Below are 13,494 nucleotides of genomic sequence, written 5' to 3'. Positions count from 1 at the left end.
TTATCAAGCTCTATGCAGCGTTAAAACATGTGTCTAGTTTTATATATGCAATATTCACCACCTATCATTTGGTTCCATCTCATGGTTTGCTTTTGATTAATCAACATGCATAAAGATGTATAACATTGACAACTAAAGGGTACAATTTGATTTAGTTCAATTATGAGTATTAGTTTTTTATTAACTACTTAGTATTTGGAATTACTGATGAAATTTGTGTTAAAAATATTTTAGTTGTCATTAGTTGTATGGCTTGATTGACTACAACTTGAAAGAATTGGTGCGAAACAGAGAAAAATGGCAGTGGCACATGATACTTTTGCCAAAGTGGTCTGGTTGGAAAGTAGTGACACTCAAAGACCCTCAATTCGATAAATGACAATTAAGAACCAAGGTCTTTAATTGATTTTGGGGAAAATGAAAAGTGGATCAAAAACAAAATGCTCCTATTAGGTGCATGTCATTTTTGAAAAATTGGACGCTCAGATTCATCAATATCAGCCTACGCAAGTTTCTTGAGGATATTTACAGAGATTGGATACATAGTGGGAGAGGTAATGCATTGCATAATTGAGAGAATCAATTTATCCTGGATCTTGGCATCATAGAGTATCTTTAATAAATTCTCATTTCAGTCTGTCAAAGGTTTTTATTTTTTATTTTTTATTTCCTAAATCTACTCTAACTGTCATCCAATCTTGTTTAACTCCTTTTGTTCAATTTAGGAAATTACCATATTATCAGTGATATTCCATGCTTCAATCAAACTCGCTTGATAGGGAAGCCTCATTTCAGAAATCACCACCTTCAATCTATTTGCAACACCTTTCTTAACTATTTCGTAAGCTATTCAGCATATGCTAATTTGTGTGAAATCTTTGAAGTAATGGGGTTGGTCTGCTCTTAAAAAAAGTGTAATAAGAATTGTGTTCAGATCATTAGGAATACCTTCACCATTGAAGAGGCTTTTGACCAATTGAAAAATTGAATTCTTAACCATATCTCATTGACTTTGATAGAAAACAGTGTGAATTTAATTTTCTTTACTTTTACTTTTTATTTGGTATAAGTTTTTTTTAATATACTTTTATCATCATATTTTATCCACTTAACTTAAAATAATTGGCATTAGCATTTCTTTTTTTCTTTTTTAAATAAGTTGTATAAAGAATAGACTTTGCACATAATAGAGAACATCTCCCTGAAATATTAAAAACAATGAATAGATCTCTTCTAACTAAATTACTATATACACGAGGAGTAAGATTCAGACTCTTAATTACTTGCTTAAATGGCAAAAACCTCTACTACCTATACCAACTTTAGTTGGTTTCCTCATTAGCATTTCTAAACATTCTCCAAAATAAATTTTGCGGCAAAATAAATAAACAAATAAACAACACAAGCCATCATCGAAAAAACAAAACTGGGGGAAGATAATACATTCTAATTTTAGACGCCTAGTAAATATATACAAAAACCACGTCCCAAATATAGCAATCATACAATTATTCTTCATAATCGTCGTCGTTGTCCTCATCATCATTGGATGAAGGTTGAGAAGGACCACCGCTCTCAGTGCCTAATTGCATGTGAGATAAAACTTGTTCCATGAAAGCATTCATCTGAGTTTGTTGGGCTTTCATTTCAGCAACAACCTTGGCAAGACTTGCTTCGTAAACCTCGGCTTGTTTTGAGAGCTTTTCCTCCAATTCTTTCTTGAAAGATAATTCTAAGCACTTTCTCATCTGGGAAAGCTCACCATGGTTGCTGCCTCCAGAATTTTGCATGCCATTAAAACTAAAAAGACCAGCCTCTGATCCTAACCCATATACATGACCTTTTCTATTCTTTCCGCCCACAATCTTGAACCCTATAGAAGAATCGGTCTCATTTAGCCTTGACCCTTGAGCCTCTCGCATTTGTTCATACTGGTTCTGCATAAGCCAGGGGTTAAGCAAATGTTATATATTTATATATATATATACACACACACACACACGAAGTTAACCACATGCTTTAAATGAACAAAATAAACATCAAATATTCAAATGAACAGATAAAATTAAAAAAAAGGTAAATAACCAAATTGACCCCTAAATTATAGGTTTAAGAATGTTTAGGATCCTATATTTATTTTTAATGCAATGTTTCTCTTCAAACTCAAAAGTTACAAACAAAGACCCAAAAAATTATGAAAAAGTCATTTTTTATCATTTTTTGATAAACTAACAGTCAAATCAACTTTTGTTAACGATGAGGGCCATATCATACTATTTTCAAAAGTTGAAGAATAACATTACACTGAAAATAAGTTTAGAATCTCATACACTCTTGGGTCTATATAAGCCAATTTGCTCTTTTACCCAATAAAAAACATTAATCATATCTTCATCAGATCAGTGACAATCTTTTTATGTAGATGTGTGGGCTTACATGTGTCAGCTGCTTTTTTACCAACCCAACCTCCTTTCTTCTCATTGTATTGGATCTTCTTGAATAACTCCGGGGTTTGAACCTCCCTACCCAACTCATCTTCCTGCAGTACTTGTATGAGTTAGATTCACATCAATTGAAACAATTGGGGGGCAAAAAACATTACGCAATGAACAACCACATTCAAAAGAATGCTTACCATCTTTCTTTTATGCTCTGAAAATGGCGTCCGTCCACCCCTATGGAGGCATCTTACAAGAAAGGCAACGCGTTTAGAGTTTTGTCATCCTTAACACCATGAGGTCTAAGAACTAGTCGTCTATCTGTCAATCTAATCCCTGGCTCATATGTGGTAACCATTGTAGACGAGCTAGCCACACCTGAGCTCTGCTCATACATTGAAGGTCCTTCTGAGCCAACACTAGTGGACTGATTGGAAGGCATCCGAATGTGTGGACAAGAAAAAGAAGATGATGCAGCCTCGGATCCGGGTGGGGTCCCAGAATGTGGAGATGGCTGAGGAAACGATGACTGTGCAGCCGCAAATAGTGCCTCAATGGGTTGATGCTGCTTCACAACCTTTTCTTTGCCCTTATTGCTAGTAGCAGATCCTCCAACCATTTTACGTCGTTTGCCTGACATCTGAAAAATAAACAATAGAACATTTTATGGGTAAAAATTAGTAAACAACTCAGGAAATTTGTTGAGTAATATAATAATAAGACTAAATTACTAAGGTTATATCAATCACTTGCCAAATCAATATCTAATAGTTCATAAACCAAAATTTCATCACATTCTTCTGTTGTTTCAGTGGGTTCGTTTCTAAAACAGCTAACATCTACATCGCCTACTTTGGCCTAACTCGTGTTAACTCCCGTATGATGCCCCAGCCACATTCATAAAATTCCCAGTGCCATACACTCGTACGGATTAAAATTCCTACAAACTGCAAGGATGACATCAAATAGAGCCATTCAGGGATGTTCCTCTTTTTGGTTATGCCAATAGTAACTATCAGGCATGAATCCTTTTTTATACAAATGCATCCAGACATCATTTGACTAATGGTACTTCATACATTTACATATTTTAACCCTCCGCTCTTGTTCAAGTACATCAGGTTGACTTGCAAAGCCTACATACTCTTCCACACTCACAAAAGACTCTTGGGTGATCCTTAGACGCGTATCCATTATTTAGTCATCCGCACAACAATGATGCTTGAGAGGATCCATCACCGAGCTTCTAGGTTAGACAAATTGATTGACTCTATAGACAACAAAAGGTTTCTATCATGGAAGGAAATTGTGACTAGTGTTGGGTATCAAGTGGCAGAAGTTCAAGGTCTTTAATATTATGAAATATTAAATCTTACGGTCATACAAATTTCTCACTCACAAAAATTAAGCTCGGGATTCCTAATAAGCCAGTTTACCCCCATACACCCACAGGCGAATCTTTGTTAATCAAGTTGTTCATCTATAAGACTGGCACATGCAAAACATAGCAATACCTATCAATGCCATTGCCATTATCCATGCCTATATTTGAAGTTTTAGCACAAAATCAATGTATCAACATGTATATAACTTAGAGGAAGCCGCACTATCCCACGGACTCCATCCAACACATTGGTATTGAGATATAGTTACTTCACATTGATAAATCAATGTAACTTAAATCATCTCTAGGTTATTATTTTGGGAAGCCACCAAAATTAAGATGAAAAACCTACACAAAAGTTCCTTATTGTTCAATTCTTAAAATAAAAAATTTAACTAATGCTTTAGTTGTTAAAAAGATTTTTCCCCATTCAGAGAATAACTAGAAGAAAAGTGATTTGTCAATCCCACTCTAACACAACAAATTGCAATACAACAGGATTCTTGTAGTTTCCAATTAAGAAAGAAAAGACAAGAGGTGGATAAGTATCTTGCAAACTTTACAAATTTGCTAATTCGGTCACGCATTGAGGAAAGCTAGAAGCACACTACTACGAGGAAATAATGAGACACACTATGTGGCAAGACTAACTAACCAAATCAGATTAAACTAATTAAAAGGACAAGTGGAAAACATAGGAGAGAACATGTAAAAAAAATATATCAATTAGGAATATATTAAATAATCTCTTACTGTTTGATAGAAGGAACTGAGAAATTCATAAGACAAATTCTTTCTATGAAATTAGATAAATGGTTTGAAAATATAGTAAAATAGGAAATTGCTTATCGAGAAGCAAAATTGAGATAGCATAATAAACAGTTGACTCAGTATGTCCTTTTGAGTTGCAAGATCAGCACATAATTGGCCCTGGTTGCTGCAAGCATAATAAACATTGGAGAAATCAAGGATCAGCAAGATATACAAATGTGTTTACGCTACTCACACAAGAAAGAAGGATGATTCTGACTGAGATTAGAGGCTCTAAAATGAAATGATAATGATAATGAACCCTCCAGAAGAAAAACCACATTCCATTTCTTCTATATTACATTAAACATTTCCCAAGAAAGAAGGGTGACTATGATTATAAATGCTACAGAAGAAAAGCTATATGCCATTTCTTCTTGCACGTCCCTGGATGCAAAGCAGTTTGAGGGAAAAACAAAATGAAAATGGAGGTTTAGAAAGAGCAATTTTAGACAGAATATGACACCATATAACTTTAGACAACTGAAAAGCAAGGTGCAAAGTTTAATGCCAATTTATAAGCAGCAGATTATACATCAGACAACACAATTTGCAACTTCAATTCGTAAGCAAAGAGATTACATATTCCCGCCTACCACCATACATAGGCGATAGAGGTGATGTAGTCCAATTCTCGAGCTATTATTCATACTGCATTGCTATAACGAAGGTTCAAAAGTGATTTTCACTGAACCCGACATTGTCACACGCAGTTTGATATCATCACGTGCATATGCAGTTCATAGGTACGGATAAAAGCATCAAGTAAGGGTAACATTTTGAAGTGTATTCAATCGAAAAGCTAAAAGTAATTAATCCGATTGTAAAGGGTGAGAGAGAGAGAGAGAGAGAGAGAGAGAGAGAGAGAGAGAGATTGGAATTCTTTTGAAGTGGCAGACAGAAACGCATCCTGAAGCTGGAGACCTACCGGAGAAGCTCGCTTGCCGCCGGCGGGAACGAAGGGGAATAACAGAGTGACAGCTCGCTACCGCTACAGTGGACGTCGGTGGTGGCTTCCGCGGCAGATGGTCGTCGCCGACGATCAGGAAGGATGGGGGCTTCGTGCTCGTTACGAGTGACGAATGCTTGGGGACAGTGAATTGGAATTTGGGAATCGGAATTTGTCCGTCCAGCTTCAGGCTCGTGGCGCTCTGTTTCCGCGCGTTTCAAATTTTGTTTCTTTAATTTTATTTCATAGATGACAAAATTTTGAAATTTATATAATGAAAAATTAGAAGGAGGGATCTAATAAATATTACTAAACTTTATTATGAAAGATCATTTAAAAAATTTAGATGAAAGATTAAGATAAGTGTAATTGACAATTATAATCTTGATATATAATAGTATTTATTAGGGATTTTAGTCGCAAATCGGAAGTTTCTAATTTTTTTTATTTCACATGAAATAATGTTGTGAGAATTTTCTTTTTGAAAATTTTTAATTCTGCCCGAACTTTTTTTGTGGGAAGAAAATTCTTTAAAGAATTATATGCTTATAAATATTCACTAAGAAAATAATATTAAATTTTTTTATTCAAAACGATTTTTAAAAATTCTATTGTAAAAAGAGGATTTTTATTTTTTTATTATTTTAACTTTTTTTACTATGCAGAAAATTTGTTGTAAAGAGCAAAGTATAAAAAACTGAACTACTCACTGAACTTGTTAAAAAATTAATTTAAGAATTAATGATTTAATCACAGTCAAAAAGATAAGGACGAAATTAATATTTTTACATTATATAATTATTATGTTAAATTAAAATAATATTATTATTATAATATAAGAAAATAAACATTTTTTACTGAAAAAATTAAATTTAAATAGTGACAGATTTAAAATACAAAATAATAATAAAATCAAAATAAAATTTGAACAGTTAAAACCTCAGCCTTACTTGATCCTGAGACTCATCGGGTGCAACACCTCTCTTGTAGAAAAACGAGAGCGTGCCTTGAATATCAAATGTAGAGAGTCACATCCCTGTTTCTTATACTTGGCCCACTATATTATTCATTTATTATTTATCTTTCCATTCATTTAAAAAAAAAATAAAATACAAATTAACCTATATAATATTTACTATGACCTTTAGTCTCATTGGAGTTTTACGTGTAGGCAAGACCCATCTCAACTTACTTTCATTTTTCTCTATGCTTTTCAGTTTTCACCTTTTTTGTTTCCACTCCTTTCCTTTTAACGTTGTTTTCCATCCTCTTTTTATTATTAGTTTGATGCTAAGGGAAATTAATAAACACCATGCGAGTGTACAAGCATAATGTAGGTAATAGTAAATCAATGTTGTTCTCACAGAAAATCAAGTAAAATACTTAAATGTGTCCCCCCATTATTTCTGGAATTTTTGGTATTTTTAGTGGTCTGAATTATGTTAGCAAAAGGATTTTAAAATTGTGAAAGTCTTTTGTGATTGTACACAAGCGATCTCCACTATCACAAAGGACAACCATAGTTATCACCATTTTCAAACATAAATGACTCTACTAAAAGACTTTTGTGTAAGCAATGGGTTGTTAATTTTAATGTTGTGTACAGGGAAAATAATAGAGAGATTGATTATCTTACTAAGTTGTGCCACAATCTTCCGCTCTAACTTTTATGATGTTTTCCCTCTGACTTGGGATTTTGTTTTCTTTTTGGTAGGTTGGGCATTTTCTCTCCTGTTGAGCTATTTTTGCTGTTTGTTCTCTGTTATTGGTTTACATTCGGTTGAATAATTTCCCTTCTGATTAAAAAAAAAACAAAGAAAATCAAGTTAAATGATAAATAGGTATTAAATTTTCAATTTCATTCAATTTAATTTAAAATGTTAAAAATATTTTAAGTTAAGTAACTACAATTTTGAATTTGAAGCACTCTAAACTCAAGAAAACAAAAAAAAAAAACCTTGAGTAGTAAGCCTATTTTTATTTCATTCAATTTATTGATTACATTAATTTTAATTCCATTTTAAGGGTTGGGGAACTTGAATTTATAATCTCGAATATCTTTTGGTTGCTCAAAATTCTACTCAATTCTAACTCAACAATTTCTTGCTAAAATTAGATTAAATGCTTTAAGTTCAAGCTTCTTCTAACCACTTAGGTCATTGAGGTACAATCATGTCTTAAAGACAAATTAACTAAGTTAATCTTAAGCTATTGATTCCAATGTCCAAACAGAAATTTCTCTCCCAATTTTATTTTATTTCCCTAAGTAGTATCTAATGGTGGCCAATCATTAATTCAAAGTAAAATTAGAATTGAAATATAAAACATCCATTTATCATAAAATAATCAGTAAATCAAATTACAAATTAAGTAAATGAGTTCATAGTATGTACTCTAAAGCATCAAAGTTCAGCCATACCATATAGTTAAATAAAACCTGAAATCAGCATAACAATGGTTTCTCAATGTCAATATCTCTAGGAACCAAAAGACTTAAATTCCATTTAAGTTAATTATTGCAATAAATAAAGAAAAGGCTAAAGTATATATTTAGTCCTTTAACTTTACACAACATTTCATTTTAATCCTTTAATTTTATAAAATATATTTTTAATTTTTGTTAACCCTAACACTATTAGTTTTATCCCAACAAATTTTTATATTGAACTTTTAAATATTAACAAAATATTCTTAAATGTTAACATATTAAGTTTAATTTTTTTAAAATAATAATAATTGACACAAAAAATAATCATTTAAAAGTAATAATGTTAGAGTTAAAGGATTAAAAGAATACTTTATAAAATTAAAGGACTAAATTAAAACCTTATATAAAGTTAGAGGACTAAAAGCATACTTTAACTATAAAGAAAATAAAAAAAGAAGAGGCAAAGGAGAAAAAAGAAAACAATCAAGCAAATTTAATTGAGGAAGCTGATCAGAAGGGTGAGAGCAATAGAGCAAGAGCAAGGGTTCCTATCATCGGCGTGTTTGTTAATGGTGGTATAATAGTAGCAGCAGCAGCAATGATAACAACAACAACTAGCTAATTTTATTCTACTAGATAGTGTGGGTTACATAGATCGTACAACACCATTATTTTCTATAATTAATCAAGCTTTTAAAAATATTATCAATGTTAACTAGGAGGTTTCATTCGACATATCCATGTAAGATTCAACAACGTTTTACGTTAGTTGTTAAAAGCTAAATACAACCCTCCTCTTTTTTTGTGCTTGGCAGTGGTGAGAATTTTTTCCAATGACAAAGGGGATACATTTTTCATTTAAGGCAATTGAAGAAGAGGCAAGTGTACCGCTTATCGTTTTCATCCAATAGCAAAGAAAAGTTGGCTACTCCTTTAGTTAGTGTTCAATCAGAAAGAAAAATTACTTCCTTCTTTAGTTAATTTGATTGCTTGTCTAACGTGGCCATGGTGGCTCTTGTTGTATGTATATTTTTCCATGTTTGATAGATGCTGATCGAATTAATGGAACTTCACTATGTATTTTTTTGTATGTGTATCTTTCCATGTCAGAGGTGTTAGGGAAGGGAAAGAATGGCGAACAACGAAAAAAGAAGGGAAAGGAAAATCAAAAGTAAATGCCCTTCATAAGTTCAAGCAAGACTTTCAGATTACGCATAAAGGTAAATGGATATTCAAGGGACTGAAATCATAACATCAGTGATAAATTAAAAGTTTGGGTATTTAGAGTGGATTATACAAAATGGTGATAAATTAGTGAGGATATTGCATATAGAATATAATCTGGATGTGTAAATGGGCAAAGAGTATAATTATTTGTGATAAAAAAATACTTTATAAACTTAAAGAAATATATAAAACCATTATAAACCCAATAATAACACTATATGATAGTGAATATTGGATTTTAAGGAATAATAAGAGCATAAAATTGGGTACATGAATAGATGTGGGGTCATACAAGAAAATATAGGGCATTAGGACGTATTTGGTTATTAAAGAGGAATGGGATGGTATAGAATGTTTTGTACAGAATAAAATGAACTAAAATAAAGTTGTGAAAACATAGAGAGATGGAGAAAATAGATAAATGAAAACTGTGGGGGCGATAGAGTGATGGGAATGAGGATTGTTATGAATAAAGTCATCAATCTAATTCCCACCTAGCTATCAATCACTCCAAGGCTTTCATCTCTCTACAATTTTCATCCCTCTGTCAATATGCAATCTTAATTTAGTCTATTTTGTTCACTATCAATTCATTCCATTCTTTTCCATTTCATTCCTATAATTGATCACCATAATATTCGTAATGAACATATACAAGGAAGAGCTAACATGACATTTATTGAGAAAAAATGATAGAAAATTATTTAAGGTAGTTCAAACATATATAAAAAAAAAAAAAGGCTAGTGGAATTTGAAGGTGCTGGTGAAGAGGGTTGAGCAAACAACAATTTTAAATCTTGTAAAGAAATGTAGAGGAAGATGAAAAACAAAATTAAGTTATTAGATAGAATCATTTTGGTGAATAATATATCTAAAAATTTGATTGTTGACAAAACACAATGACATTATGTGATCCATATAACCAATATGTAATCCATATAACCAACCCTCATTCAACAAAATAATCAAAAGGCCTAATGTTGTTATTGGCTTACAAGTTAAAAGATTAGTTATAAATATTAATCTATATAAATACAAACATATGGATGGTTTCATTTATAGATTAATAAGAGTTATTATTCCATGTTTTAAAGCAACCACCGGCAGCTTCATTTGATGTTCTTTATGAAGAGTTCTGAGTTTTCCTCCTCTTACTATAGTTTATTGACTTATGGTATGATGTACTCTTTTTGTCATAACCATAATCATAATAATAATGATAATAAATCCATTTTCCAAAGAAATATCTTTGTTAATTTGTTTAATATTTAAGTACACCAAAATTTTAACTGAATTTCTCAATCTATATAAAATTATCGATAATTCTTATAATAGAATGCTAGATAGTATTTGGTTAGAGAGGAATATAGGGAGGAAATTTTTATGAGTCCAAATTTTAGGGGGGGAAAACTAAAAGTGGGTTGAAAGTTTTTAATTAATTTCCTTTAATTTTTTCTCTTACGTCTCTGTAATAAAATTTTGCAATTCTATTTATCTATTTTTAATCAAAATCATTAAAATTTCCCTTCCCCCTACCAAACAAAAAGAAAAAAGATAATGAATTATTATTATTATTATTATTATTATTATTATTATTATTATACATGGTGTTGAAATTCTTAATAATGCATGAAGGAAAAAGATCTAGAAATAAACACAAAAACGAAATATCTCTCAAGTTTCCATTAGTCCAAAATAAGTGTACTCAAAGTAATGATCAGCATTATACCCATATATAGATTTCTTATTAATTTTTTTGGCCAATATAGCTCTCTTAAATTGACTTCCCCTCAGATCAAATGAAGATACTGAAGGATTTTTATTTGTTATTTTTCCTATGCGCAGATAGGGAGAGAGAATTAGATAATATGAGCAGAGAAGTTCCTGGAAAGAGATTCACACAGAAAATGAAATATAGTGTATGATATATATATATATCAGCTAACCAGGTGCTTTTGTTACTGACAAATACAAAGAGACACGAGTGTATCTCTAAGCAACACTCAAATGTTTGAGCATCCGAAATGTATGTATGAATAAACAACAACAAACACAGGTAGACAGACACCACTTCAAGATATACACTTCACAGCCAACTTCCAAAAACATGGCGCACACATACATAGAACTCTTGGATACCTGTCCGTAGAGCTGAATTATTTCCTAGCATACTCTGTAAGGGCTTCTTTGTCTCCTTACAGCTTTCTTCATTTAAAGAAGCTGAATTATTGGCTAGGAGCTGGAAATTAGCTCCACCAGAGTCTTAAAATCACGAGCCGCTTTACCCTCTGGTTTAGCAACATCTTGCAGAGTCTTCTTCATCTTCAAGGCATTTTCTCTAACCTCCTTGCCCTCTTCCTGCACCAAAATCATATCCAAGCTCTTCATCAATCCACTCTTTGTGAACTCTCCACCTTCTACTTTCACCCCAAAGCCCCACACATCGGAAGCCATTCTCCCACACATGCTTTGATCTGCGAAGAAGGTCCTGCAAATCATAGGCACTCCATTTGCAGCACTCTCCATCATGGAGTTCATACCACTGTGAGCCACATATACTCCCACTGATTCATGTGCTAGAACTTGCATTTGCGGAGCCCATGGAACTATCTTCCCTCTCTTGCTCGTCCTCTCCACAAACCCATCTGGTAAAATACCCTTCAGATCATCCTTCATTGTCCACAGGAAAGGAAATTCACAAGCTTCTAATGCTTCTGCAATAGCTGCGAGCTCAGGAGGTGGTGGAACAGTCACAGTTCCAAAGCATATATAAGCCACAGATCTACTTCTCTGCTTGTCCAACCATTCCAAGCACCCTGAAGGGTCCATTAATGGAGAAGAAGAAGAGAAGGATCTGGTGAAAGAGTGAGAAAGCCAACATAAAGCATAGACTGTAATTTGGACCTCATGTCTTCAACAAACGACGGCAGATCTAGCTCCTCGTAGAAGTTCATCGCTACTGCTTTGGCCTGAGGTAGTGCTTTCCCAATTGAGCTTGGTGTCCTTGAGAATTATGTCTCATTCTCACCAAATGCACGCGATTCATAGGGCAAATCTGAGACCCTCATCTGGGACAAACCCGGAAGAAAATCAACTCGTTTGTCACTTTCGATGCCATTTTTCTCACAATGCTGTCGCACCAAGTGTGTGTTAAAAATGAGGAGACAGTGAGGTTGAAAGACAAAGCCATGTTGCGATCCAAGAGACGTTCAGTTCCTGAGCTAGAGCTAAAGGAGTCACAAAAGCGTCAGAGAGAATGCAAGTGACCCTGAGGTTTGTGCTTTTCACTGCTAAATCAACACCATGTTTGAGATTCTGAGTACAAGACTTAAGGAACAAGTCAAGCTTTTCAATGGGGTTTTTTCCCAGTACATGTCCCTCGGGGACACCATCAGAGATATCGAAGCTTTTGACGTTGTCGGGGATGGTGGGCTTGGAGAAGAGTTCTTGGTTGTGTTGTGGCGGGGCAATGTACGAGAATACAACATTTGAAGCAGCGTGAGCTAGCTTGAAGACGAGGTTTGGGAGAGTGATAGGGCATACGGTGGCTTCCAAAAGGGAATGGAATCACTGCTACGTGCTTAATCTCACCAGATGAAGATGATGATATGGCCATAATATTGTTGTGTTCAGACTGAAAAAAATACAAATGTGAAGAAAGAAAAGCGAGGAACATAAGACTAGACATATAATGGTTGTGCAGAATATATAGAGTTCGGCGTCAACTTCTGAACAGTAAATTAAATTAAAGGCTTGTATCAAAAATAAAAAAATTAAATTAAAGGCCTTGGACTGGTAGCGATATGTCGAACTCGTATCTGACTAAAGTGTTCATTAGTGTGATGTGATCCAAACTATTCAATAAATTTTAATTTAGATGGTGCAATTTAAAGCATTATTTTATTTTATATTTATTAAAATAAAAATTTATAAAATTATAAAACAATTTTGGTAAATTATTTTATTTTAATATGGTGTAGATTTAATTTAAAGGATTTAATTTAAGATTAAAATTTTTATAATTGCTCTATAGTGAGTATCAAGTGATGAGCACCAAAATTGAATCCTTTCAAACTCATTTGTTAAGTTGATTAAGACACCGACGGTGCTGGTTACTATGTTTTAAGTTGTTTGCTAGTTCGGATCATAATATTGCTGGGATTTGAATTGAGTTTGATTAGGCTTTAAGCTTTTGGTTTTAAAAAATTGAAAAAATGACTGAAAAATCTTTCTAAACTATACAAATAATAATAAGATC

General features: G+C 33.0%; 1 protein-coding gene and 1 pseudogene across 2 annotated transcripts; both read right to left on the bottom strand.

Annotated features, from left to right (window-relative positions):
• Window positions 1–1,261: 1,261 nt before the first annotated feature.
• On the bottom strand, window positions 1,262–5,786 carry LOC129285301 (uncharacterized). Of its 2 annotated transcripts, none has more exons than XM_054920929.1 (4): window positions 5,561–5,786; window positions 2,636–4,759; window positions 2,437–2,539; window positions 1,262–1,937 (listed from the first exon to the last, which is right to left on the bottom strand). In XM_054920929.1, exons 3-4 carry the CDS (start codon window positions 2,533–2,535, stop codon window positions 1,509–1,511), a joined length of 528 nt encoding a protein of 175 aa, XP_054776904.1. In that variant the 5' UTR covers window positions 2,536–2,539; window positions 2,636–4,759; window positions 5,561–5,786; the 3' UTR covers window positions 1,262–1,508. The 2 variants fall into 2 exon arrangements, with proteins under 2 accessions (XP_054776904.1, XP_054776905.1); XM_054920930.1 differs by having other exon boundaries at window positions 2,636–3,078.
• Window positions 5,787–11,284: 5,498 nt separating this feature from the next.
• LOC129286322 (anthocyanidin 3-O-glucosyltransferase 7-like) lies at window positions 11,285–12,852 on the bottom strand (annotated as a pseudogene).
• Between the last annotated feature and the right edge of the window lie 642 nt (window positions 12,853–13,494).

The sequence above is a fragment of the Prosopis cineraria genome, unplaced genomic scaffold, assembly GCF_029017545.1.
Source record: "Prosopis cineraria cultivar Desert tree isolate PC_DT_omini unplaced genomic scaffold, ASM2901754v1 PC11, whole genome shotgun sequence".
Lineage (NCBI taxonomy): Eukaryota > Viridiplantae > Streptophyta > Magnoliopsida > Fabales > Fabaceae > Prosopis > Prosopis cineraria.
This window is presented reverse-complemented; position numbering and strand designations above follow the sequence as displayed.